The sequence below is a fragment of the Poecile atricapillus genome, chromosome 28 (assembly GCF_030490865.1).
Source record: "Poecile atricapillus isolate bPoeAtr1 chromosome 28, bPoeAtr1.hap1, whole genome shotgun sequence".
Taxonomy (NCBI): domain Eukaryota; kingdom Metazoa; phylum Chordata; class Aves; order Passeriformes; family Paridae; genus Poecile; species Poecile atricapillus.
The window spans coordinates 784,723-811,986 of record NC_081276.1 but is presented as its reverse complement, the minus strand read 5'-3'; the positions used below and the strand labels follow the sequence as shown (position 1 = coordinate 811,986).

At 60.0% G+C, this 27,264-nt stretch overlaps 2 protein-coding genes across 5 annotated transcripts; one reads left to right on the top strand and one right to left on the bottom strand.

Moving 5' to 3' along the window:
- Positions 1–3,599, top strand: MPND (MPN domain containing). 2 transcript variants are annotated; one of them, XM_058858634.1, is made up of 13 exons: positions 1–61; positions 846–1,072; positions 1,264–1,494; positions 1,570–1,732; positions 1,803–1,887; positions 1,961–2,057; positions 2,187–2,259; positions 2,331–2,407; positions 2,483–2,651; positions 2,740–2,810; positions 2,910–2,999; positions 3,193–3,285; positions 3,395–3,599. In XM_058858634.1, exons 1-13 carry the CDS (start codon positions 55–57, stop codon positions 3,506–3,508), a joined length of 1,497 nt encoding a protein of 498 aa, XP_058714617.1. In that variant the 5' UTR covers positions 1–54; the 3' UTR covers positions 3,509–3,599. The 2 variants fall into 2 exon arrangements, with proteins under 2 accessions (XP_058714617.1, XP_058714618.1); XM_058858635.1 differs by having other exon boundaries at positions 3,367–3,597.
- Positions 3,600–5,962: 2,363 nt separating this feature from the next.
- SH3GL1 (SH3 domain containing GRB2 like 1, endophilin A2) lies at positions 5,963–27,264 on the bottom strand. 3 transcript variants are annotated; one of them, XM_058858344.1, is made up of 10 exons: positions 27,057–27,264; positions 12,989–13,057; positions 12,814–12,886; positions 12,162–12,305; positions 10,662–10,795; positions 9,657–9,815; positions 9,182–9,285; positions 8,456–8,580; positions 7,972–8,028; positions 5,963–6,589 (listed from the first exon to the last, which is right to left on the bottom strand). In XM_058858344.1, exons 1-10 carry the CDS (start codon positions 27,099–27,101, stop codon positions 6,393–6,395), a joined length of 1,107 nt encoding a protein of 368 aa, XP_058714327.1. In that variant the 5' UTR covers positions 27,102–27,264; the 3' UTR covers positions 5,963–6,392. The 3 variants fall into 3 exon arrangements, with proteins under 3 accessions (XP_058714327.1, XP_058714328.1, XP_058714329.1); XM_058858345.1 differs by having other exon boundaries at positions 7,972–8,025; positions 27,057–27,263; XM_058858346.1 differs by lacking the exon at positions 7,972–8,028 and having other exon boundaries at positions 27,057–27,263.

The window sequence follows — 27,264 nt, the reverse complement described above, 5'->3', positions numbered from 1 at the left end:
GCCGCCGCGCGCACCGGGGGGAGGCGGGAGCGGCGGGAGCGGCGGGAGCGGAGCATGGCAGGTACCGGGGGGCGGGGGCGCACCGGGCTCCGGGAACCGGGAACCGGGAACCGGGAACTGGGAACTGGAAACCGGACACGCACCGGGCACCGGACACGCGCCGGGATCGCGCGCACACCGGGCACGCAGCGGGCACGCGCGCACCGGGCACGCGGTACCGGACACGCACCGGGAGCGCACCGGGAACCGGACACGCGCGCACGGACACGCGCCCCGGCCGGGGACACGCACCGGTCACCGCCCCCCCCGCACACAGCCGGGACACGCGCGTGCACCTGCCCGAGCCCCCGGGACCGCGCTGGGGACATCCCGGGACACCCCCGGGGCAGGAGCGGGGCGGGGGCGGAGCGGGGACACCCCCCCGCCCCCCCCGGGGACCTGTCGTGTGTCACCCCCGGCCTCCCCCGCAGCCCTCTGGGCTCACAGCGGGCTCTGGGGACCTGCTGGGCCAGGGGAGGCTCACCCCGTGTCCCCCGACCAAGTCCCCGTGTCCCCCAGCCGTGTCCCCACGTCCCTCAGCCCGTTCCTGTGTCCGCCAGCCGTGTCCCCGTGCCCGCTGTCCTTTCCTGTCACGCTCTCGTGTCCTCACCCCCATCTCCGCGCGTCACTGTCCCCCATCTCCCGTCCCCCTGTCCGTGTGTCCATCCCCTCCATGTCCTTGTGTCCCCTCCGTGCTTGTGTCCCCCCGTCCCCGTGTCCCCATCCGCAGGCAGAAACCATGGGGGGACCCAAGGGTGCCCTGGGGGACACCCAGGGGTGCTGCCACACGCTGTCCCCCCCGGCAGCGCTGGCGGCCGCCTCCCCCGGCGGGGACGAGTGTCTGGAGGAGGATGAGGATGAGCTGGAGCCGGGGCTGGACGAGGCCGAGGCCGAGCCGGAGGTCGGGAGCGGCGCGAAGGCGGCGGGGGGGGCCCGGGGGGCCGTTCTGACCCGCAGGGGCATCACCCTGAGGGTCCTGCTCCGAGACGGGCTCCTGGAGCCGGGCAGGGGCGTCCTGTCCATCTATTACCTGGTGAGCCTGGGGACACGGCTGGGGACACGGCTGGGGACAGGGGACACGGCTGGGGACAGGGGACAGGGAAAGGGACGGGAAAAGGGACCTGGGATGGGGACAGGGGATGTGGGATGAGGACAAGGGACGCAGATGGTGAAGGTGGGACAGTGATGGGGACAGGGGGACGTGACTCCCGCCGTCGCCCCCAGGGCAAGAAGTTCGTGGGGGACCTGGGCTCGGACGGGACCATCACCTGGCAGGAGACGGGGCAGGTTTTCAACTCCCCGAGCGCCTGGGCCACGCACTGCAAGCGCCTGGTGAACCCCGCCAAGAAGTCGGGCTGCGGCTGGGCGTCCGTGCGCTACAAGGGCCAGAAGCTGGACCAGTACAAGGCAGCGTGGCTGCGCAAACACCAGCCCAACGTGCCACCCCCCGAGGAGGTGGGAGCGGGGTCGCCTCCCCCTGGCACCCCCAGGGTGCGGGGCGAGGTGGGTGCCAGCCCCGTGTGCCCGCAGAGCTTGGCCAGCGAGGGCGAGGAGGAGGAGCTGCCCGAGGATGAGGAGGAGGAGGCGGCGAGGGAGGGTCGGGTGCCGGTGCCGGAGCCGGCCGCTCCCAAAAAGCCGGAGGAGAGGAGCAAGAAGCAGCAGGGCAAGAACCTGGCGGAGCCGGCGGGGACGGGTGAGCTGCCGTAAGGGTCCCGGGGGTCCCGGGCAGCCCGGCCCCGGTGACGGGACCCTGTCCTTGGCAGATGCCGGCGCCGCGGGGAAAAGGCTGGAGGTGAAACCCCGGGTGCCCGTCCGCTACTGCAGCCTGGGCACCCGCGACTCGGCCAGGTAGGGGACACGGGGACCGCGGGGCTCAGCAGGGCCGGGGACAGCGGTGCCAGCGGGGCTGTGGCTCTTCCAGGAACCCCCAGACCCTGGTGGAGGTGACGTCCTTTGCCGCCATCAACAAATTCCAGCCCTTCAACGTGGCCATCTCCAGCAACGTCCTCCTGCTCCTGGTGTGTCCCCTCCCCAGGCTGGGGACACTGATGGCGCTGGGGACACTGATGGCGCTGGGGACACCTGCAGCGTCCCTCGTGTCGCGGTTTTAGTGCTGAACTGTGGATTTTGACCTTTTTTTCCTTTAGGATTTCCACAGCCACCTGACGCGGAGCGAAGTGGTGGGGTACCTGGGGGGGCGCTGGGACACCAACACCCAGTGTAGGTGGGGTTTGGGGGGGCGGGGGTGGCTCTGCCGTGGGCCGGGGGTGTCACCAGCAGTGTCCCCGCAGTGCTGACGGTGCTCCGAGCCTTCCCGTGCCGGACCCGCCTGGGTGACGCCGAAGCCGCGGGCGCTGTGGAGGAGGAGGTGAGGGGCTGCTCCAGCCTCGGGGGCGGGCGGGGGGCTCTGGAGGGGCTGGAGCCACGGTTTGTGCCCCCCCAGATCTGCCAGAGCCTGTTCCTGCGGGGGCTGTCGCTGGTGGGGTGGTACCACAGCCACCCCTTCGGGCCCGCGCTGCCGTCCCTGCACGACATCGATGCGCAGATGGATTATCAGCTCAAGCTGCAGGGCAGCGGCAACGGCTTCCAGCCCTGCCTGGGGCTCATCTGCGGTACGTGCCCGGGGCCCGGGGGTCCCGGGGGTCCCGGGGGGCCGGGGCTGCTGTCAGCCCCCCGTGCCAGCCCCCTCTGTCCCCACAGGGCCCTTCTACCACGGCAACCCCGGCGTGGAGTCCAAAATCGCGCCCTTCTGGGTGATGCCGCCGCCAGAGGTAAGCGGGGGAGAATTTGGGGTGGGGTCCCCCCACGCAGCGCCCTCGGGGGCCCCCCGAGCTGTGGAGCGACCCCTGCCCGGCTCCCCCGTCCCCCAGCAACGGCCCAATGACTACGGGATCCCCATGGATGTGGAGGTCACCTACATCCAGGACGGATTCCTCACCAACGACGTCGTGCAGGAGATGGTGAGAGAGGGGTGGGGACCCCCACATGCCCCCGAGCCCACCGGGGCAGGCTGTGCCCCCATCACTTGTCCCCACCGTGCCCTTAGCCCTGCTGATGGTGGCAGTCCCTTCCCCAGCGCCCCCGAGCTCTTTGGGGTCCCCGTGCCCGGCTTTGGGGCACCCCCAGGGCCCGCAGCCCCTCTGTCCCCCCCAGACGCTGCTGGTGGAGTTCTATAAAGGAGCCCCCGACCTGGTGAAGTTCCAGGAGCTGTGGAGCCAGGATCAGACCTACCTGGACAAGCTGAAGGTGGGAAGGGCTGCGAGGGGAGGGGGCTTTGGCGGGGCACCCATTCCCTGGTCTGGAATTCTCTGGGGTTCCCCCGCTCAGGGCTCCCTGGCCTCCCGCACCCCCAAAGACCAGAGCTTCACCCACGTCCTGGAGCAGATCTTCAGCCTGCTCAAGCTCAGCGGGTGAGGGCCCGGGGCCCCTCGGTCGGACCAGGTGCCTCCCGCAGCCCGGGCGGGGCTGAGCCAGAGCCGGTGCGGGGCAGCCCCGCGGCTCCCGAGGCTCCCGGGGCTCCCGTAGATCCCGGGACTCCCGCAGCTCCCGGGGCTCCCGAGGCTCCCGGGGCTCCCGCAGCTCCCGGGGCTCCTGCAGATCCCGGGATTCCCGGGGCTCCCGCAGCTCCCGGGGCTCCTGCAGATCCCGGGATTCCCGGGGTTCCCGGGGTTCCCGCCGGCCCCGGGGCGGCCGTGCTGGTGCGGCAGTGTCGGGGTCAGTGGCTCGTGGAAGTGATAGTTTGAATAAAGAGCAGTTCCTGCGAGGCGGCTCCGCTGGCTGGGGACGCTGCGGGCTCGGGGACATCCTGGCCTGGCCTGGCCTGAGGGGATGGGGAGGAAATTCCTCCCTGGCAGGGGGACAGGCCCTGGCACAGGTGCCCAGAGCAGCTGGGGCTGTCCCTGGATCCCTGGCAGTGCCCAGGGCCAGGCTGGACATTGGGAGCTCCTGGGACAGGGGGAGGTGACCCTGCCCAGACCTTCCAGGTCCCATCCAACCCAAACCATTCCCTGATCCCACCACGCAGCCGTTAGAAAGAAGAAAACATTTAATACTTTCATTCAGAGATACAAGTCAAGAATTGTGGGTCATCATTTTTTCCCCTAAAAACCAGGAGAAACCATTACCAAAAAAAAAAAAAAAAGAAAAAAGAAAAAACCCAAACAAAACAAAACAAACTCGAGTGAGTTGTCCCAGCTGACAGAACGTGTTTCAATCCACCTGAGCAGGAGCCGGGGTCCCCGGGCCGTGACCCTGCTCCCACCGGGGAGGGGACAGCGGGGTCAGACAGACACACGGACACTCACAAACCTCCTGCAGCAGGACAGGGGAGCTGCAGCACAGCCCTGCTCGGAGCTGGGGCTCCACGAGGGGAGAACCCACTTTTGTAGGGAGGAAAACCTCGGAGCCCAGCAAGCTGCTCTGCCCAGCCCAACCCCGTCGCCAGTCCCGGAAAGGACAGCTGAGGGACAAGGGGTGGCAGAGGTGACACTGAGATGAACCAGCCCTTTTCCAGAGGGGGCTCTGGGCAGGCTGGGGGCCAGGGGAGGCACCTGGGGGGCTCCAGCCCCAGGAGGGATCCCCGGGCAGGGGGAACGTGCAGAGCTCTGGGCACAGGAGCCACAAGCTCTGCCCCACCACAGACACAGCCCGGGCTGGGACCCAGCTCCTCTCCCTCCAGGGAACCCTCGGCTGTGAGTGACTGGGGAGAGTTTGTAGCAGGAAAAGCCTCAGGTCCAGGAAAGAACCACGGGCAGAAGGAGCAGGCTCCCCCCGGGGGCTGAGCTCTGCGGGGAGGGGCCAGGCGGGCAGGGGACATCGCTCCTGTCCCTCTGGGATGGGCAGGGGTGGCTCTGAGAGCCCCAGGCAGGGCTCAGCACCTGCCCTGCAGGGCTGCCTTAGTGTTCTCTGCGTGTTTTAGTGTTGCTGTGCCCCAGCTCCCCTCCCCTGATCCCTCAGGGATCCGTGGGGACGGGACAGCGCTCGCTGGGGCTGCCCTGACCTGGGGCCGTGTCCAGGACACATCCCCAGGACACATCCCAGTGTCCAGGACACATCCCAGCTCATCCCAGTGTCCAGGACACATCCCAGCTCATCCCAGTGTCCAGGACACATCCCAGCTCATCCCTGTGTGTCCAGGACACATCCCCAGGACACATCCCAGCTCATCCCAGTGTCCAGGACACATCCCCAGGACACATCCCAGCTCATCCCAGTGTCCAGGACACATCCCAGCTCATCCCAGTGTCCAGGACACATCCCAGCTCATCCCAGTGTCCAGGACACATCCCAGCTCATCCCTGTGTGTCCAGGACACATCCCCAGGACACATCCCCAGGACACATCCCAGCTCATCCCAGTGTCCAGGACACATCCCAGCTCATCCCAGTGTCCAGGACACATCCCAGCTCATCCCTGTGTGTCCATCCCAGCTCTCCTGTGTGTCCAGGACACATCCCAGCTCATCCCAGTGTCCAGGACACATCTCAGCTCATCCCAGTGTCCAGGACACATCTCAGCTCATCCCTGTGTCCAGGACACATCCCAGCTCATCCCTGTGTCCAGGACACATCTCAGCTCATCCCTGTGTGTCCAGGACACATCCCAGCTCATCCCAGTGTCCAGGACACATCCCAGCTCATCCCTGTGTGTCCATCCCAACTCTCCTGTGTGTCCAGGACACATCCCAGCTCATCCCAGTGTCCAGGACACATCCCAGCTCTCCTGTGTGTCCATCCCAGCTCATCCCTGTGTCCAGGACACATCCCAGCTCATCCCAGTGTCCAGGACATATCCCAGCTCATCCCAGTGTCCAGGACACATCCCAGCTCATCCCAGTGTCCAGGACACATCCCAGCTCATCCCTGTGTGTCCAGGACACATCCCCAGGACACATCCCAGCTCATCCCTGTGTCCAGGACACATCCCAGCTCATCCCTGTGTGTCCATCCCAGCTCTCCTATGTGTCCATCCCAGCTCTCCTGTGTGTCCAGGACACATCCCAGCTCTCCTGTGTGTCCATCCCAGCTCATCCCAGTGTCCAGGACACATCCCAGCTCCCACCTGGCTCATCTGGGCACTGGATCCAAGGGAAGGACAGGGACTGGGGAGGGCCAGGGCCAGGGCAGAGCTGCCCGGGGCTGGGGGTGGGCAAAGTACCGAAGTTCAAGCACCAGAAGGACAAAAAAACAAAAAAAAAAAAGAAAAAAAAAAGGAAAAGAACCAAATTGCTGGGGAAGGGGCCGTGGGACCCTTCTGGTTTGTTCCCTGGGAGCGCCTGGCCCCGAGGTGACGCGGGGAGGGCGGGCTGGAGCTGGAATGGAGCTCGGGACACTCGGGGCGGGAGCGGCGCCGTTTCACTGAGGTAGCGGGACCAGCACTTCCACGTAGTTGAGCGGGAAGAAGCCGGACTGGCCGTGGATCATCCCCTCGTACCAGTTCTCGTCGATCTGGTTCGTCAGGGTGATGATGTCGCCCTCCTTGAAGCCCAGCTCGCCGTCGTTCTCGGGCTCGAAGTCGTAGAGGGCTTTGCAGCAGGGCTGGTCCAGGGGGGCTGTGGGGACAGCGGGGACACGTCAGCAGCTCCCCACACAGCCCTGGGATCCTGCCACGGGCTCTGCATCCCGCCTGGGCGGCTTCCACGGCCTCCTCCGTCATCCCAGCCCCGCTCCCAGCACAGCTCCTGCCTCCAGCACCGGCTCCTGCTGCACTCCTGATCCGAGCACGGGCACGGCTCCTCATCCCTCTGGACAGGGGAGAAGCTGCCCTGTAGCTCAGTGCTGGGGCTGGACATGGAGGGGGACTCTGGAGGGGTCACCCCCCACCTGGGGGGGACAGGAGGGACAGGACAGCAGCTGCCTCCCTGGCCATGGGGTACAAATCCATGAGCAGCCCCCCAAAACTCGGGAGAAGCCTGAAGTCTCATTCCCCCAGCTCGGCTCTGGGATTTAAGTGCCACCTTTTGCCTGCAGAAGGATTTTCTGTGGGATTTCCTGCTGCTCACTCTCTGCACTGGCATTTTGGGACTCAGCTCTGGAGCTGGGAGAATCCCAGTGGAAAGGGACAGAGCTAAGAGAGACCCCCGGGGTCTGCAGGACCCCCCAGTCCTCCCCACTGTGCTGGGGCTCTCCCAGGCACGCCAGGGGCAGCCAGCACATCCAGCTGCTGAATATCCCTGCAAGTGCCCAGGGCTGGGGGGACGGGGCTTGGAGCAGCCTGGGACAGCCAAGGTCTGGCCCAGGGCAGGGGGTGGATTGGGATGGTCTTGGAGGTCCCTCCTAACCCAAACCATTCCACGATTCCAGACCCACAGCAAGGGAGGGCCCAGCATGAGAAGAGCACTCAGAAATCCCCACAAGCCGCAGGCAGACATTGATGGTTTGAGAAGTCCCCAAATCACCGGGCTGGCCCCACCACCACAGCCCTGCTCCACACTCCCAGCACAGCAGCTCCAAGCCCCAGCCCAGCTGGGATCCCAAGGAGGAACCTCGGACCCCACATCACCCCACAACCCCTCCGAGGCCCAGCTGGGACCACACCCCACAAACTCCACCAGCTGAGGATCTGTCTCCTCCCTCCAGCCTTCCACAGGGACACGGGGAGCAGCAGTGGGAGGGATCCAGGCTGGGTGCTTGCAAGAACAGGGAAATCCTTGAGGTGTCTGACCTCTGGTGGGGAAGCACCCGATCCCTCCGGATCAGGACATGCCTGGGTGCCGGGAGCTGCTGCAGCTCCTCCGGGTGAGCCAGGCCCAGGGTTTGGGGTGGAAAATCCCACTGGAGCAGGGCTGGGTTAATTCAGGTTAATTCAGGGCTCAGCCCAGGCTCAGCACGGAGGGATGAGCAGCTCCAAGGAGCAGCAGCAGCGGGGAGGAGCAGCCAGGAGGGACGGGGAGAGGAGGCCACACACGGAGCAGTGCAGAGGGAGGAAACTCACGGATACTCCTGACGGAGGACCGGGACGGCTTGTCCGACCGGAAAGAGGTGGAAGCTGCTTCCAAACAAAAGAGAGACATGCTTAAACCAACGGGAACGGGAGACAGGGACAGGCAGGGCCCAGAGGGGTCTGTTAGGAGAAAAGCAGGACCCCCATGCTGTTAGGAACCTGCTGGGATCGGGGAGGGAGGGAGGGATGCAGCGGATGGAACACAAGGAGGGAGGAAGGGAGGGAGGGAGGCTTCAGTTTTCCTGTCTGGCACTGACAGCGAGAGGCCCAGGCTGGAGACCCCTCTGGCACATCCCCAAAGCCAACACAGCACAGGCTCCTGGGTCCCAGGAGAAAACAGCCTGATCTAGAGGCATTCCCGACGTTTTCCAGGAGCGTCCAGCACACCGGGAACATCCTGTGCAGGCACAGCAGCTGCCCTCCTTCCCTGGGAGGCTGCTCCAGAGGCACCAGAGAACACCTGGGACAGCGTTACCTGAGACTTTGGGGGTGGGGTTGCAGGAGAAGCCCCCGTTGGACTGGTCGGTGTCCCTAAAGTCGTAGGTCTCCCTGGGCTTGGGTTTGTATTCCCGCTTGGGACGCGACGACGCCTCCCTCATCCTGGGACAGGGAAAAGAGCAGTGGGTAAGGAACGGAACAGGAGGGGATCGACACGGTGTCTGTCCTCCTGGGGGGCTTTGGAAGGGCTTTGCAGACAGGGATCTGTCCCTGGCAGGGGGGACTGCCCCAGGGTTTGGGATCTGCCCTTCCAGAGGGCTCACACGTGCCAGGTTTCACTCTGGAATGCTCAGGAATCCAGGCCAGCAGAGGACACTCGTGCTGTACTTTGAGAGCTCAGACTTGGCAGGATCCTCCCAGCTCCTCCCAAATTCAGAGCAGGCACCACGGGATCCACTCTGCAGTGTCTCCCAGGAGGGAAGAGCAGCAAGGCAGCGCTGCCAGGCCCTCCCCAGAGCGGGGAGGCTGAGGAAGGAGAGGTGGGACGAGCCTTCCTCAGCCAGGATTTGGGCTGGATGTGGCACCCAACTAAATTCAGATCCCACCTGGAACAGCCAACAGCTTTTTCAAGGCCAGGCTGGAGAGGGCTCAGAGCAACCTGGGGTAGTGGAAGGTGTGAGCTTCCCACCCCACCCACTGGGGAACCCTGTGATTCCAGAGGATGTGATTCCAGAGGAACCCCAGGGAGCACCCCGGGACTCACCTGCGCTTGAGCTTCTCGGCGAGCTCGTCCAGGATCTGCACGGCCTGCCTGTGGTAATCCAGCTGGGCGTCCACCAGGGCTGACAGCTGGCTCACCTGCTCGATCTGGGGAGCCACAGGGCTGGGATCAGCTCCTGCTCCCAGCTGGAGCCTCCTGCGCTGCCCCGGGGCTGGGCTGGGTGAAGGCAGCCGTGGGGAGCCCAGGGGGAGCTTTGGGATTCTGCTGTGTGGGACTGAGCCCATTTCCTGCCACTCCGGGTTTGCCAAACCCTTCCCAGCTGTGCTGCCCCCCAAACCGACCCCCAGCACCCTGAGAGGAGCCTGTTTGGTGCCAGGATCAAAGGCCAGCCACATCACCCACATCTGGGCTTTCCCAGAGCTGAACCACACTCGGGAGGAGTGGGAATTGGGGTGTGATCAGAGCCTGCCCCCAGACCCCGCCCCAGGGACCCCCAGCCCTGCGCTCACACACTCACATCCGTCTCCAGCAGGTTGTGCATGCTGGTCTCTGCCACTTCCTTGGATTCCTCAAACTTCTCCATGGCCTGCCGGAGCTCCTCATCGGGGATCTTGCCCTGTCGCTTCTTCTTGTAGTCGAAGTCCAGGCGCCTCCCTTCCAGCTTCTTGAGGTGGTGCTGGGGGAGGATGGAGAGAGCAGGGAAGAGGGAAAGCCAGAGGCTTGGGAGGACAGCTCTGGTTACAGGCCGAGCTCACTGGTGTCAGACACCCGATCCCCTGGGGCTCCCACCTCTGCTCCAGGTGGGAGAGAGGCCCCAGGGTGTGATGGGGGAATGATTCCAGATGATTTCCACTGAGGAAAAGGCTGCAGAGCAGCTTCTGTTCCCCACAGAAGCCTTTTGGGAAGCTGAAGAGCTCCCCAGGAGCTGCAGGGATCTCTGGACAGCAGGAATGTGGCTCCTGGGCACTGCACTCCCAGATCTCGGGGTGTTAAAGCAGCCCCACGGAACCGGGGTACGGACAGGCACTGAGGCAGCGCCTGGATATTTCCACTGAGAGTGAAACTCCCTCAGGAGACCTGACTGGGGAACTGGAGGTTGGACCTGACTGTGTGTAGCACACAGGAGCTGCTGTTCTCCCCGTGAGAGCACGGAGGGCTCCTGGGGATGCTGAGACCTGAGGGGAGCTTGGAGCCCAAATTTATCCCATCTGGGAGCTCCCAGCACTAAGAACCCAATTCAGCCAGCCCAGCAGGGGTGTTGGGATGTATTCCCACAGCACCCTCCATCAAACATGGCAAAGGGAGAACCATTCCAACCTGCATCCAGCCTTTTGGGCTGCTCAGGAGCAGCAGGAGCAGCGCTGAGCAGGGAGGAAATAGCAGAGAGTCTGGAGGGAGAAAACACACACAGTGCAGGGAATTCCTGCCAGCCCCTGGTCCCCAGCACTCCAGAGCAGGCTCCGTGCACCAACAGCCAAAGAGCCCAGAGAGCAGGGAGATGAGGAGGAGAGGGGGTGTTTACCTGGATCTCTTTCAGGTCTTTGTCACACAGGTTCTGCAGGGGATCAATGAAGTTTTGTTTGACTTCGATGTCCAGCGAGTCCTTCACCTCTGCCAGGCGTTTCATGGACTCGCCGGCGTCGAGGAGCGCGTCCCCTGGGGGGACAGCAGCAGGGAGAGGGGAATTAAACACAGCCTGAGGCCCAGGGGCTGCAGGAAGCCCTGGTGTGTCCCAGAATCATGGAACTGGGTTGGGAACATCCTAAAGCCCATCCAGTCCCACTTTCCACTGCCCCAGGTCGCTCCATGCTGGCCTTGGACAGCCCCAGAGCTCAAAGCCGCTCACTGAAACCTGTTCAGCTCCATCCTTTTCTAAGGCTCTGGCCACTCTGACATTTAAGCCAGGCAGACCTGCAGCAAAGCACATTCAGTGCAGGAAACATTTAGTGATGAAATTATTCCTGTGCAGCTTTGGCAAAACAACGATTTCAGCAGTGCATGAACACAGGAAAACGCACGAGAGAGAGAGAGAGAGAGGGTCAAGGGAAAACACCTCTCCACTGTCCAGCTGGAAAAATCAATAGACCAGAAGTGTTATTTTAATTGTAATAACTCTGAATAACCTGGAAGTAAGGGATGGAGTCCTCAGAGCTGCTTTAAGGAGGCCATTAAGGAAATAGAGTTGGTGTGTGCTCCTAAAAGCCTCCTGCCCTGGCTCTCCTCAGTCCCTGTGAGCCAGGATTGATGCAGAGCTCTGAGCTGGCCAGGGAGGATCTCCAAAATCCTCTGTCAGTCCCAAAAGCAGCCAGAGGTTTTTAATTTTCCTAAGGCAAGGCAGCTCCTCCCTGCCCTGGCAGAGCCAGCTGTGCTGCCCGGGGCCATCACGTGCGCTGGCCGAGGTTCCAGGGGATTAAAACTGATGTCACCAAAAGGCTTCACCCCCTCCTCCCTGCCAGTCACACGTGGCCACAAGGAACAGCCACACCAGAAGGTTTCTTGGCTCCAGCGTTCCTGTGGAATCACAGCAAGGTTTGGGTTGGAAGGGATCCTTCAGAGCTGTGTGAAACTCCCAGCCTTGCTCTGTCCTGCTCCTGCTTTGCTGTTCAGTTTAGAGGGAAGTTTTTATTCTACGTGAAAATTTATCTCAGCCTTTAATAAGAGAGTGGATTGAGATCCAGGATACCTGGGATCACCCAGTAACAGAATGGTTTGGGATGGAAGGACCTTAAAGCCCAGCCAGTCCCACCTTCCACTGCTCCATCCTGGCCCTGGGCAGTGCCAGGGATCCAGGGGCAGCCACAGCTTCCCTGGGCACCTGTGCCAGGGCCTCACCTCCCTCACAGGAATTCTTTCCAATATCCCACCTACACCTCCTCTCCTCCCCTTGGAACCTGCTCACTCTGGAAGTTCTTTAACCCCTTTTAAACCCCACAAAATTCACCCAAACCCTTCCAGGCTTCCGAGTGACAGCTGGGAGGTGAAGCAGGATCCCCCTCTGCCCCCGAGGCCGGGGGACACTCACCGAAGTTGGAATCCTCTCCCAGCTCCTTCCCGTAGCGGATCATGCACTCCCCCAGCAGCCCCTCGGACTGGGGGTAGCCGGGGTTCTTCACCTGCCCGCGGATCTTGGACATGGTGTTGAGCATGGTGAGCTTGGCTCTGGAAGCTGCCACACAAACGCCTCAGCCTCTGCCAGCTCTGCATTCCCTGCATCCCCTCCCTGCTGCCAGCCCGGTTTCCTTCCCCCCCTGCTGCACCCAAAGCTGGGAGGCTCCGTTGTCTCCATCCCCCAGAAATATCCCTCGCTACGAAAAGAGGTTTTTTCCAAGAGGCAAAGCAAAAATCGTTCCGCAGTGCTTGGCCAGGGGAGGCCAAAGGAGTTTCCCCAGCCCTCCCAGGGTCCCTGGAGCGCTCTCTGGAGCAGCTGGCTGGGAGGATGCAGGGCTGACAGAGCCAGCCACCCCTTCCCAGCCCAGAAACAACACTTTTCCTGGACATTCCGAGAAAAACGGGTCCCCTTAGGGCCTCTCTAGGTCTGAGGCAAAGGCTGCATCTGTTCTGCTCAGCAGCCTGGATTCAGGGCTAGAGGGGAACCCAGATCTCCACTGACCCAAAGCTGTCTCCCTGTTTCCCTGTTTCCCTGGGGAGGGGACAGGGGAGCGCCAGGCCCTCACCTGGGTTGGGCTGGAGGTACTCTATGGTTCTGGTCAGTACTTCTGTCACAGCCTTGCTGGTCAGGTCCACTTTCTGCAGCAGAGACGAGAGCCCAGTGAGGATCAGCTCAGGGATTCAGCCAGTCCCACAGGAGCCATGAGGTGATTTTGGGGATTCCTCTGGTTCCCCACTCACCTTTTCCATCTCCTTGAAGTCATCGTCTAACTTGGTCCCTTCGGCGCCTCCGACCTTCTCGCTGACCAGCTGTGGAGAAAGGACAAGGGAGGAGGGTCAGGCTCTGAGCTCCCACCCCATGCAGGAATTCCCTGCGAGGAAAAGGGAACAGGAATGGTCCCCACAGCACCTGCAAGACAAAGGAGGTGGCAGGAACAGCCCAGAGCTCCTGAAAAAGACCCCAGCAAACCCCCAAACATCCCCCAAAGCTCGGCTCAGTCAGGATGCTCCTCACCCACCGGCAGCTCCTCAGCTCCCTAAATCCCAGCCCACGGCTCCAGCTCCAACGCCTGCTGGAAAAAACAAGCAGCACAAGCGTCTCTCAGCTCCATTTGGAGCCAAGGACTCATTTTCACACACGGCAAATTCCAAGTAAACAGGGAATGAACACGCTCGGCTCCCGGCAGCCAGCACAGAGCAGGGCTGGAACCGCTGCAGCAGCTCGGGAGCTGGGACAAGGGGCTGGAATTCTTTGTCAGAGGAGATGTTTGACAAGCTGGGAAGCCAGGGCTCATTTATGGCAAGGCCTCAGCAGCTTTTTGAGGGGATCCCTCGGTGCAGGAGCAGCTGCAGCCTGCAGTGTGCACCGTGAGCTGCCCAAGGGTGACCGGAGCCTCTGTGAACCCAAAGGGTCCCTCCCTCAGCCCAGGCACCCGGGCAGGGAGTCCCCGGGGGTGCAGGACGTGGGAATTGGCCAAAATTGGAATCAGGGAATCACTGGGGTTGGAAAAGACCTCCAAGATCACCACACCTGACCTTGCTCACCTCTAACCCGCCCCGAGTGCCGCATCCAGTCTTGGACACCTCCAGGTGGGGACTCCACCACTGCTCTGGGCAGCTGTGCCAGTGCCTGGCCACCCTTCCCATCAACAAATTTCCCCTGATTTCCAATCTAAACCTTCCCTGGTACAACCTGAGGCCGTTTCCTCTTGTCCTGTCCTTCCCTGGGAGCAGAGCCTGACCCCCAGCTGGCTCCACCCTCCTGTCAGGGAGTTGTGGGGAGCAATTAGTGGTTATTTTCCCCAAACAACAGCAAATTCCCCATCCAGACATCCAAAGTGGTCTGGGAAACCTGGCACTGGCTCCTAGGGTTCCACTGCCAGGATTCCTCCTGTTTGTACTGAAAACTCCAGATCTGAAGGAACAATCAGGTTTGTTTACTCTAACATCAAACATTTGATTTTTATCGAGGCTTTCTTCCTCTGGAACACTCCTGCTCCCGTGGGGATACAAAATGGGGCTGGATGTTTTCTGAGGAAGAGGAGGAGGGACCCCTTTAGGGAATTCTCCAGGTTCAGAAGCACCTGGAGACACCAAACCATGGGGAGGGGAAGGGAAGGGAGAAGAAGAGATAGGAAAGGAAAGGAAAAAGAGAGAGGGAAGGAAGGAAGGAAAGATCTCCAGCACAGCTCTGCCCCAGCTGCCACCTCTGTCCCCTGCCAAGAATGCCACAGCCACAGCAGGATCCCTTCCACCAAGCTGGCGCCTCCAGAAGCCTGCTCTGTTCCCTGACACACCTGGGCAGGGTTCAGCCATCCCAAGCAGTTCCATTCCCACTTTTCTCCCTGGATTTGTGGCCTGGGAAGCTGTAAATAACCCCTGCCAGCACTCTGCTCCAGGGGCCCGCGTGCCAGGCTGGCAGAATCCATCACCACAGCGATTCCAGAGGCTCCACACCCTCTGGAGAGCCCAGAGAAGCGAAGGAGGCAAAACCCCCTCATTTCCAGACTAATTTAATCCTCCTTTTGACGTCCAAGAAATGCTGCTGCTGCCCTGCTGCGAGGGAATAATAAGATTGAGGTTCTCTCCCTGCTGGCTCTAATTAAAGTGGGAGGCGTCAGCACGGGAGGGAAGGAGGAGGGACCCCATCCCCACATCCCCATGCTCCCAAACCCGTCAGGAAGGGACACAAACCAACACAGATCCCCCTGATGTGAGCCTGGAGCAGCCAGCACCGGCTCCTTGTTTAACCTGGAGCCTCACGAGGCGAGCGGGAGCCAAATCTCCCAAGTGCCACATTGTGCATCCCACTGGAGCAGGAGGAGGTGCCTGCCTTCCTCTGGGAAGCACTGACCTCTCCAGGATCCATGGAAGGAAGGAAGGAAGGAAGGAAGGAAGGGTTTATCCATACATTGCACAAGGGAACGGGGAGGCAGTTGGAGCAATGCTGGCGCTGCAGATTCCAGCAGCCCTTCCCCCAGGAAGCAGTTATGGGGCTTTTTGGAGGATGTGCTGACAATTCTTCTCCATTTCCATTTCCTGAGCAGACAGGAGAAGGCTTGGGATACATCCCTGCTCCCCTGGCTGGGATCCAACCTCTCCCAAGGCCAGCCTGGGAAGGGACAGCACGAGCAGACACGGAAATGGTTAAAAAGCAAAGCAAACATTTTGGGAGTGGAAGAGCAGAACGAGTCTGGGCTCCCTGGTTCCAGGACGGGGACACATCCAAGGGCTTCACCCTGGGAGAGCCGGAGCCTTCGGCCAAACACTTCCCAGAGCAAATATTGGCGCAGGGCGCTGCAGCCGGGTGCCACGGGCTGATCCAATCTGCTCCCGGCTGGCATTTCACCTGGAATTCCACCCACAGGGCCCTGCCAGGGAGGCAGGGCTGGAATTCATCCCTCACTTAACAAGACACAGCTCAAATGTGCCCGGGGAGGTGCCTCGGATTCCTGGGGTGCAGGGAGCGTTCCCGGGAGCTCGGCATCCAGCCAGGAATCCTCGGATCCACAGGGGCTGGACACGGCCCCAAGGCTGCTCCAGCCACGGCTCCACTCTGCAGCTCATGGGGGATTCCTCCAGATTCCTCCAGATTCCTTCAGATTCCTTCAGATTCCTCCAGATTCCTCCAGATTCCTTCAGATTCCTCCAGATTCCTTCAGATTCCTCCAGATTCCTTCAGATTCCCTCAGATTCCTTCAGATTCCTCCAGATTCCTTCAGATTCCTCCAGATTCCTTCAGATTCCTTCAGATTCCTCCAGATTCCTTCAGATTCCCTCAGATTCCTTCAGATTCCTCCAGATTCCTTCAGATTCCTCCAGATTCCTTCAGATTCCTTCAGATTCCTCCAGATTCCTTCAGATTCCTTCAGATTCCTCCAGATTCCTCCAGATTCCTTCAGATTCCTTCAGATTCCTCCAGATTCCTTCAGATTCCTCCAGATTCCTCCAGATTCCTTCAGATTCCTTCAGATTCCTCCAGATTCCTTCAGATTCCTCCAGATTCCTTGGCAGGAGCGTGGGAATGGGAACAATCCCGACTTCCCCCCGTGCCCAGCCCCGGCGTGGGGGAAGATGCTGGGAATGAAAGAGCCGTTGTTGGAATGAGCCAGGGGGAGCAGGGGAGAGGCAGGAATGGTGTGCAGGCACGGGGAGTGGGAAGGAGGGATGCACAGGGATCCTCCTGGCAGCTGCCCTGGGAAGGGAACACTGGGAATGCTGCGTGGACGCTCCCAGGAGTTTGGCCGGGATGTGCCTGGGTAAATCCAGCAGCATGGGAGATCAGGAGAGATCTTGGGAGCACAGCTGGGGAATTCCTGCATCATTCCAGGTGCAGAGGTGGAGGAAAAAAAAGGTGATTTTTAGGCTGCACCACCAGCAAAATCCCTGATAAAGCTGGGAAGGTGCCAGCAGCCAAACTTCCCCAGCCAAGGAGCTCCTCGAAAGCTGGAGAAGGGCAGATTCCAGCACATCCACCCTGAAGGTCTCATCTGCCCAGCTCATGGATGAGGGAGCCTCAGTCCGTGTTATTTTCTGCTAATCACCAGCTTCCCCACGGGATTTCACAGACCTCATTTTAATATTTTGCTCTCCAGCCTTTAAATATTTTAAAACGGAAAATTATCCCTAATTCCCTCAGCCTCAAACAAGCAAAACACACCAAGAGAAACCAAAAAAATCAGGGTTTTTTTTAAAACTCGCTTTCTTTTTTCCATCGCAGTCAGCCCTATTTATAACACATCAAACATTTGCCATCCTTGCAATCAAAACAGTTCCCTACAGTCGACTGAAAACCTTATTCCTGCAGACTCTGGGGTATCAAAGCCTTCTTCTTCCTCCCCTCCACCCTCCCAACAGCAAGTTGCCCTCAAGAAATACAAAAACAAACCCGCAGATGAACAAACAGAGAAGCAGCCCTGCCCTGGCTCCCTTCATCCCAGCCCAGGGGGAAAAGCCAGCCCACAAACCCAGGGAAAGGGGGTGGGAATGTTCTGAAGCCCCAAAGCTCGGCACAGACGCAGAGGAGAAGGAGTTCAGGAAAGCCGGGGTTAACTGGGATCGCTGGTGCCCAGTTTCAGCCGTGCCCAATGGCACAGATCTGTGGGATGCTCCCTAAAACCTAAACAGAGCCACCAGCACCTCCCCAGCTCAGCAGGGTGTGACTCCCTGGAATTCAGCTTCGTTTTGGGTCATCCCCATCATCCCGCAGAGCCGGCGAGAGCCGTGCCAGCTCCGTGTGCTGGAGCTTGGAACGGAGCAAAGGGCTTCAGCCACCCAGCCACTGGGGCTTGGCAATGGCAGGGCTGGAAAAACCCCAGAACCTCCTGGAAAAACACTCCTGGCCAGCTGCAGCACCTGGCAAAGCCTGGGGGTTCTCCTGGAGTGCCCCGCACGGCTCTGCTGCCACGGAGGCTCTCTGCAGAACCAGCTGGTCCTGGGAGGTGTCCTGGGCCATCCTGGGATCCCAGCCCAGGATCCCAGCCCAGGATCCCAGCCCAGGATCCCAGCCCTGGATCCCAGCCCTGGATCCCAGCCCAGGATCCCAGCTCAGGATCCCATCCCGGGATCCCAGCCCAGGATCCCAGCCCAGGATCCCAGCCCAGGATCCCATCCCGGGATCCCAGTCCAGGATCCCAGCCCAGGATCCCAGCCCAGGATCCCAGCCCTGGATCCCAGCCCAGGATCCCAGTCCAGGATCCCAGCACAGGATCCCAGCACAGGATCCCAGCCCAGGATCCCAGCCCAGGATCCCAGCCCAGGATTCCAGCCCTACTGGGCTCAGCCCATCCCAGGATCCCATCCCAGGATCCCAGCCCAGGATCCCATCCCAGGATCCCAGCCCCGATCTCCCAGAGCAGCAGGCAGCCTGGGTTGGGGCGATCTGGGCACACCCTGAGCACAGCTCACACTGATCTGAGCAACTCCTGACCTACTTTGAGGAGAAGAAAACAGATCCCAGTGTTTATTGTGCAGAGCAGGGGAGGAACAATTACCTCCAGCCTTGGAAGAGGGAGGCACATTCCCAAGTTCCCAGTGGCTGCTCCATCCCTGGAAGTGCCCAAGGCCAGGTTGGACGGGGCTTGGAGCAGCCTGGGACAGTCCAAGGTGTCCCTGCCCATGGCAGGGTGGGACTCCATGACCTTCAGATCCCTTCCAACCCAAACTGCCCTGTGATCCTGGGAATTCCCACATCCCCTCCTGGCAAACCAGAGGAGGAGCAGGAGCAGCCAGAGCTGTCGGGCTCCAGCCCCTCAGAGCACACCCTGTGCTGCCTCCCAGCATCATCCCTATGGATCCCACCTGCCTGGGGGACCTGCACACTCCACGGCCTGATCTTCCCGAGAAACAGCTCTCAGAGCATTTCCCCTCTGCTCTCCAACCCTCAGCCTTCTCCTGCTCTTCCTTCCCTGCGCTTTTCCCATTCCCATCCCACCAGAGGCCAGTCCTGGCTGAGCCTCGCAGCCGAGGGATGAGCTCCATGATGGAATCGTGGATTCACTGGCTCGGAACAGACTCGTGCCAAGGCACTCGAGGTGCTCGGCTGCCTCCAGACACGTGCACAGGGAAAACGTGGAACACCCTGAGCTTCCCACCCCCTCAGCAGCTGAGAGCGGGATCTGTCCCCTCCCCACAGCGCCACAGGAATTCCTCGATCTGGAGCAGGAAGGTCAGCCTGGAACAATGAACAGCTCCTTCCCTTCCCTCGGCCCAGGAGGAAAGGCTTCCCAGTGACCTCGGCTCGTAATCTTATCCTATGGAAAGCGCAGGGAAGAGCTGCGCAGGCGGCTTTCCAGGAGCCACCTGCCAGCCCTCCTCCTCCTCCTCCTCCTCCTCCTCCTCCTCCTCCTCCTCCTCAGCATCGGGTGACTCATCTCCATCCAGCAGATGGGCTGCAGGAACGAGGACAGCGGGAATTAAAGGCAAACCCAGGATTTCAGCAGCAGCCCAGCCGAGGGCAGCGGGAGGATGCTCTGCAATGCAGCTGCTCCTTCCTGGCCGTGGGAATTGCTCCTCTCCGGGGCTGCAGGGCACAGCTCAAGCCCTGCCTGCCAGCTCTGCTCACCAGGCTCATCGGGGCCATCTCCCAGCTCCTTTTTCCAGCAGGACACAGAGGGGCTGAAGGGCATGACCCTGTCCCCAGAGCAGACTCATCCCAAAGGATGAGGGTTTCCATAGGATTCTTGGAATGCTCTTGCTGGAGGGATGGGGGCAGCTCCCAACAGCCATTTGCATCCTGTTTTCTCCTGTTATTCCTTCTCACACGCTCTGAACCAAACCAGACACAATTTCCACTCAGCTGGGAAAAAGAATCATGGAACTGGGTCAAGTTCCAGGGAAAACACAAACATATAAGGAAGCAGCTCCTGATTTCCCCTCACACACTTCCAGTGACTTCAGCAATGGAGAGGAAGTTCACTAAACTGAGGGCAAAGGTGGAATTGTGGCCTTGCATTCAGGATTCCTGCACAGCCTCCCCGTGTCCTGTGGCAGTGAATCACAGCCTGCCTTGTCCAGAGCTGCTGAGCCATCCTTCCTCGGCAGCTCCACCCCAGTGGATCCGAGCCCTGGACACCTGGAGCTGCTCTGGAGCTGCTCCTGAGATGGGATGGGAAAGTGCCAAGTGCTTAAAGTGCCTCCCAGGAATTGCAGTCCTGGAGGAGCAGCCAGCAGCCTTGTCCTGTGCTCAGTGTTTGGAGTGTGCTCCGAGGGATTCCCCAAAAAACAAGGAGAAAAAGAGGGAAAGGAGGGTGCAAGACACCTGCAAATCCCTGGGGAAAAAGAAACCCACCAAGCTGCAAAAAAAAATAAAAGCAAAGCAGCAGAAGGGATTTCTGCTCCCTGTGAAAAGCAGCTCCATGAGGTGCAGGACACTGCTGGGATCACCCAAAGCGAGGATACAGCAGGGGACAGAAAAGCTCTGGATTTGCAGGATGCTGGGAGCAAGGCAGGCTGCTGGGACACAGGAGAGCTGCTGGGACACGGCTCCACAGCCACCAGGGACATCAAAAGAGAGCCAAGGCCCCCCAAAGGAAGGCAAACTCCTGTTCCCGGCCGGGAGAGCCCCGTGCAGAGCACGTTTCACACCGGGAGCGAGCCTGGAGCCCTCAGACATCAAAGGGACAGAAATGGCTGAGGACACTGTAAACACACGCTTTCCTTGCTCCTCTGAATTGTAGGAAAAGCTCCGTGGCTATCGGAGCAGGGCACGGCATCCTAAGGAAAGGGAGAGTGGGAAGGAGCGATCCCAGCATCCCTGAGGCTGCCAGGGCTGGAGCTGCATCAAACTCGTGCATCAGCTCCTCCAGAGCTCTGCACCAGCGCCTTCCCCACACCCAGGGACTCTGCCTGCTCCCAGCCCATCCAGGACGCCGCTGAATCCTGATTTATTCCCTCACTGCACACTGAGACTCATTTTGGAGTGGCTGAAATGGGATAAAATCCCCCCCCAGCACTTGGCATCACCGTGGCCTTGGCACCCTGCAGGCAGAGCCAGCCCACAAATCCCGGGAGACGACATTTGGATGATGTTTTATCCCAGAGCCTTGGCCCTTTGGAGCTCCCCCAGAGCAGTCAGGAGGAGCTTTAGTGGCACAGGAGCTCCTCCAACATCTGGCACTGCGGATTTGTGCTGCCCCTGCTCCCTCAGAGCCACGGACACACGTCAGCAGAGAACAAGACAATTCCTAAGCCAGGGAAGAAAATCAGGGAAAAGAAACAAACACCCAGCACCTTCTCCTGCAGTGGATTTGCTTCGGGTGTACAGAATTATTTAGCCTTTTTCTGTCTTTTTCATCATGAAAGTGGCAAAATTAAGTTTAAATGTGGCTAATCCTGGAATGCCAAACCAGATTTGGTCGGGAAAGTGGTTAATAAATTATCACTGGAGAATAAAGGCTGGCCCAGCCAGGGGGTGCAGCCGGGTTTTCAGGCTCTAGGATGAATTATGAAGCATTTTCTCAATTAGGAAAAGCCCTTTAAAGCTTTAATCATGCAAATTTAACCTTCTGTCTCAAAGACAGAATTTCATTATGGAGATGTTTAACTCATCTCCTTTTTTCCTTTGGAGCAGAAAGGCAATTTAATTAGTGACAGTACCATGAACTTTATTAATAGCCAGGCATTAGGAGATCCTAAAATTCCCAGTGGCTTTAAGAGGAGTGCTTTTATTAATTAGCTATTGGTGGTAGGGCTGGAAGGGGGGTTACAAGGCTTTTCTTGGAAGCTGGAGCAATCCAGAGTCTCCTGATGGATTCTCCATCCACTGGGAGAGGAGCAGGACCTCGGGCACCTCCGGGCAGTCCCAGCCCCAAAACCAGGAGAGGAACCCCCAGCTTTGTCCCTGAGCCTGGGCCAGGCCCTTTCCTGCCACAGGAACCTTTCCTGGAAGGGATTGCTGGCTGAAGGGATGGGGCTGAGGGGAACAGGAAAAGGAAACCTGAAAAAAAATACTAATTATCACTTTTATAATGACAGGGAGAGGCCAAGCTGGGCTGGATCCTGCACAAAGTCCTGTCATGGAGCAGCTTAGGAAAAGGAAAGCTCTGGGATGCTGTGGGGCATTCCCAGGACCTGGATCTTTCCCATCTGATCCAGGGAGGAAGGCTGGGACACGGCTGTGGCACAGCTCGGAGGGAGCAGATCCAAGGAAAAGCCAGGATCAGGCTCCTGCCTGCTCCCACCCCAGACATCACATCCCAGGCTGGGTTAATCCGTGCAGCTGAGGATGGGGAGGAGCAGGGACAGCGACCTCGGAGCCCTCTGAAACACCAACAGGGAGAGTGTCCATGTGAATGAGTCCAGCTGGAATTACACAGCCAAAACCCTCAGGATTAGGGATTTATTTCATTCCTGGGCTTTCCAGCATCCTGCTCCGGGAGGGACAGACACAGCAGGACCAGCCCCTCACATCCCAGCTCCATCCCCTTTGGCACTGGGGTTCTGCAGCCCTGCTCCCTCCCCAGCCCTCGGAATTCCCACAGGGATGGGGCTGGGAGCCCTGGAAAAAGGCTCTGGCAAATGCAGGGATGGGGGAGAGGAGGAAGAAGGAAAAAAAAAAATAAACCCAAAATGTGCTAAAGAAATGAATCAGCTTTTACAAGGGAGGCTGCCTGAGCTCATCCCCATTTTGCTCTTTCCCAGGAGGAAAGCAGTGGCAGGGAAAAGGGGGAGGAAGGATTTCCTGCCGCTGCATCCAGGAACCATCCCCTGTGCAATCAGCTGGATAAATCCATGATTTCAGGCTGATGACGTGGATTCAGCATCCACACGACCCCCCCAGGCCTGAGTCACGGATCCTGCCCTCATCCCAGATTCCCCAGCTGCAGGATAACACTGACATCAGCCACGGCAAGGGGAGCAAATGCAGCAGGATATGGAGAGCTGGAGTTTCCCAGCTCTGGTTTGTGCCTCTGCCTTCCAGGAATCGGAGCTCCCGCTCCTGTCAGAGCCCAATGGCTGCAAAAACAACCTTAAACGGGGGGAAAAACCAATTTATAGGAAACTCTGGAGAGAAACAATCCTGGAAAAATGAAAGCTGCTTGGTTCTGGGGCTGCTCAGCTCCAGCAATGATTAACCAGCCGTCACAGGGACAGCGTTTTGATGCCAAATCACGCAGAAAAAGGAGAGGGAAATACCAGTTTTTCCCCTGGATGTGGCAGAGGCAGCTCTGTGAGTGTCCAGCCAGCACCAGCCAGGCCTGAAGGGATGCACTGGCACCTCATCCCTGCCTCCAGGAGCTCTGGGGACACTCAGCCTCTGCCACACGTGGAATCGTGGAATGGGTAAGGCTGGAAAAGAGCTGTGGGACCCTGAGCTCACCTCTGTGTCCCCAAGTGCCACATCCACGTGTCTCGTGAACACTTCAGGGATGGGGACTCCACCGCTGCCCTGGGCAGCCTGTTCCAATGCCTGACAACCTTTTCCATGGAAAAAAATTTGCACTAATATCAAATTTCAGCCTCACTGAGGCCATTTCCTCCGCTCCTGTCACCGGTTCCCTGGCAGACCGAGCCCTACCCCCTTCCAGGAGCTGTGGAGAGCAGGGAGGCTCCCCTGAGCCTCCTTTTCCCCGTGGATCCACAGAAACATCAGCAGAACAGCCACCCCCAGTGCCAGCAGGGCTGCAGGGAGCCAGGGTGGGATGCTCCAGGATGGATCCCGGCTGGAAGCGGAGCTGGAGGATGTCACCCCAGCAAATCCAGCCATGTGGAAAGATAAACCCAGGAGCTACAGGGGAACCCAGCCCAGGTTAATGTTAATACAGAAACATCAGGTGCTGTGGGACAGAGGTTGGCAGGAGGCTCTGGGCTGGCAGGAATCAGCAAAATCCCTCATTTTCCCAGTCCAAATTCCCGTGTACAGATAAGGAGCTTAGAGCCTGCCGCTGCCAAATCCCTCCCACAGGAACTCCCTGCTCCCCTCCTTGCTCACAGGGGGCTGAGGCCTGACACAGCTTCCCAAGGATGTTGTGGCTGTCCCATCCCTGGAATGGAGCAGTCTGGGACAGTGGGAGGTGTCCCTGCCCATGGAATGGGATGAGCTTTAAGGTCCCTTCCAACCCCAACCATCCCAAAGACACCTCCTGCATCCCAGAGGGAGCAGGGCTGACTCATTATCAAAACACCCAAAATGAACAACAGAAAAAAGGAGCTTTTGAAAGGTTCACCTGAGAAAGGGAAGAAAAAACCCCACATTTGAAAGCGGAGCACAAAGTCACCGCAGAGAGAAGCACGGCTGAGGAGGGAAGAGGGAAATCCCAGCCCAAGGAGAAGTGAAGGAAATCCCAGCTCAGCAGCACCGAGAGCGATGACCACGAAGGCCAGAGCAAAGGGGAAGTGCCCTCCCTGCTGTCCCCTCGGTGTCACACTGCTCACACCACGGCAGCTCCTGGGGGAAGCTCACGCACGGAAATCATTCCCAAGCTCATTCCCAGGAGCTCGGGAATGCCGGGTCCTGCTGGGCCCAGCCGCAGCCTCTGGAGCACATCCCGGGCCAGGCAGGGAGCAAGGGGCTATTTATGGTCAAAAATACCTCTGGAAGCCTTGGGAGCTGTCATCAAACTCAGGGAAATGCGTGTTGTGCCACGGGCTGCTGAGTTTTAATTAGCACTTGCCTTCCCTCCCCCTGGAAATGGCTCTGGATGTGGAGGAGGCTGGGCTGTGGCTTGGGCCAGCGCGAGCTCCTGAGCCCAGGCAGGCCTGGCAGGGTTTAGGCTCAGCTCACACGGGCGTTGGGAGCACGTTAATCCAGTCTGGAATGACAGCAGCGCCCAGGGCTGAGCCCCAGACTGGTCTGGCTTGGAAGGGACCTTAATCCCAGGCAGGGACACCTCCCCTGTCCCAGGAGCTCCAGCCCTGTCCAGCCCGGCCTGGGACACTCGCAGGGGATGGAAGGAGATGAGCTCCTGTGGCCTCCCGTGATCCGTGGGCAGCGTCCCCAGCAGCTGTGGGCTCTGGAAAGGGCAATCCTGGCATTCCAGAGAGCTCCTGGGCTGCTCCTGCTGCCAGGTGAGCGGGATCCAGGCAGGATCCCCGGGATCAGCCAGCCCCACCGTGCTGCTCCCCATCCCTGGAGACACCCCCAGCGTTCCCTCGGGATTCCCTGGGAACAGCAGCCTGTCCTGCCCACTGCCTGGGAAGATTTGCAGGATTTTAGGATTTACATCAGTTTGTACAAAACCCAAACGGTGCAAACCAAGCTGTTTCTACACCAGAAGGTCCCTGCGAATTCCCGGCTGGATGGAACCTTGGACCAGGCAGGCAGGGACTTCCCACCCTGCTCCCAGCTCCAAGCTGCTGCTGTTTCTCCCCCTTCCTCAGAATGTTTTCTCCAGCTTTATTTTCTCAGGGAACAGTTTGCTGTGAACAGGCAGAACCTGTTCTGGATGCACTCGGAGCCGTTCCCCATCCGCAGCATTTGCCAGCACGACTCGGATTCATTTTTTTTCCAGGATACTCCGGGTTCTCTCCTGCGTGTGGGCGCCCGGCTGCCTCACCCAGGGGAGACGTGGGCTTGGAGGAATCACATGGATGAGGCCCACGAGCCAAGCCCTGCTCCCTCTGGATCCCAGACAGGGATCCCAAACCCCCCGGGGTCCCTGCAGACCCCGCTCCTGCCTCCCTTTCCCCTCAATTAAGGACAGACGTGGAACAAAACGTAACATTTTAGGAAAGATCTTCCACATGTTGGGCTTTGGCAGCGTCTGATGGTTTGAAGGGAGCCAAAAAATAACTAATCCTCCCCTCCTTCAGCCAAGGGCTGAGTGGGACCAGAGGGGGGAAAGGGAAGGAACGGGAGAAGGGGAGAAAGGGAAGGAGGAGACAAAAAAATGGCCAAACTGGAACCAGTGACTCCCAGTTTCCAGTCAGAGCATCCTTAAATCATGGACACCTCTGTCCCTGGAGCAAGGGGGGAAGCACCTCTGGAAGAATTTGTAATTCCTGCAAAAAACAGTTTCATTGGGGGGTTTAAAATGATATTTTTGGGCTTGGGAACACATTAGTTCTGAGCCACCGAGGGGTTTTCACCTCCTGACACCAGGCTGGCAAAATCCTCCCACACCGAATTCCCAGCACGACCTTTCCCCATGGAAATTGTGAAAAAAAACCCACCCCACCACGGTTTAGTGGGAAAGGGGGTGGGGGATGACTTCAGGAATTTGTTGTTTTGCTTTGCCGGGTAAATAAAATGGATTTGGGGAAATAGAGCCAAGGCAGGAGGCGACACACGTCGCACACAGGGGTGGGATGAGCTGAAAGGGTTTAAACTCAGTGATGGAAAACACGATCTGTGCCAAATTTATCTGGAATTTAAAACAGGGGCAGGAAAGCAGCAGCAGAGGGGGATTTGTGATTCCTGAATCCTTCCCAAAACGCATTAAAAAACCCTCACAGCTGTTAACAGGAAGCGGTGGGAAGGATAATTCTGCTCGGGGGGACTGGGAATGGCCACCCCTCACTGGAGGGAGAGGGAAAAGGTGTTTAGGAACCTTGTTTGAGGCTGATTCCCACACGGAATCATGGAATGGTTGGGGTTGGAAGAGACCTGAGAGATTCTATCCCAATCCATCCCTTTCCATCCCTTTCCATCCCTTTCCATCCCAATCCATCCCTTTCCATCCCAATCCATCCCTTTCCATCCCAATCCATCCCTTTCCATCCCAATCCATCCCTTTCCATCCCAATCCATCCCTTTCCATCCCATTCCAGCACCCCAGGCTGCTCCGAGCCCGCTCCGGCCGGGCCTTGGGCGCTTCCCGGGATGGGGAATTCGGGGGAAGAGCTCCAAGGACACAAACGCCGCGATCCCGCCTGCGATTCCCGAGGCTCCGCAGCTTTCTCCGACCGTCCCCGGTCCCTTCCCGGTGCTCGGGGCTCCCCCACGGCCCTGCCCGGCTGCTCCGCAGGCACCGGGAGCTTCCCGAGCCGCCGGGTCCCGGCGCATCGCGGCTGTTCCCGGGATGTTTGTCCCGTTTGTGGGGAATCACCCCCGTTCCCCGCCGGGACCCCCCGTGTCACCGGGCCCGCTCCCCGGCGGAGGAGCTTCCCCTGCCCGCGTCCCTCCCTCGGGAGAACGGGAGCCCCAAACCGGCCCCCCGGGATCACCGGGAGCCAGCAGCCCGGGACAGCGGGGGCTGCCAGGCTGGACACCGGGGGAACCGGCACCGGGACACCGGGAGGGGATAACGGCGGGGATCGGGCACCGCCGGGGCAGCAGCGGCCCGGACGGGTTCTCCGAACCGGTAAGGGAAGAGCGGCCTCGCCAGAGCCCAACGGCGGCGGGAACGGGCGCGGGGTGCCGGTGTCTCACCTGGCTCGCTTTGTAGAACTGCTTCTTCAGCCCCGCCACCGACATGGTGCCGGTGCCGGTGCCTGGCCCGGTGGCGGCGGGGGCCCGGTGTGCGGGCGGCGGGAGCTGCTGCGGGGGCGGCGGGAGCCTCGGGAGCCTCAGGACGCTCCGCCCGTCCCAGCCCGGCCCGTCCCCGCCGCCGCTTCCGCCGCCGCCCGGCCCCGCCCCC

Excerpts from the sequence above, each read along its gene's own strand:
- MPND (XM_058858634.1), top strand. Across the intron at positions 2,058-2,186 it reads GCAACGTCCTCCTGCTCCTG|GATTTCCACAGCCACCTGAC; the intron begins GTGTGTCCCCTC and ends TTTTTCCTTTAG. Across the intron at positions 3,000-3,192 it reads ACGACGTCGTGCAGGAGATG|ACGCTGCTGGTGGAGTTCTA; the intron begins GTGAGAGAGGGG and ends TGTCCCCCCCAG.
- SH3GL1 (XM_058858344.1), bottom strand. The coding sequence starts at position 27,101 with ATGTCGGTGGCGGGGCTGAAGAAGCAGTTCTACAAAGCGAGCCAG. Across the intron at positions 12,887-12,988 it reads ACTTCAAGGAGATGGAAAAG|AAAGTGGACCTGACCAGCAA; the intron begins GTGAGTGGGGAA and ends TCTCTGCTGCAG. Across the intron at positions 8,029-8,455 it reads CCCCACCCCCAAAGTCTCAG|CAGCTTCCACCTCTTTCCGG; the intron begins GTAACGCTGTCC and ends TTTGTTTGGAAG.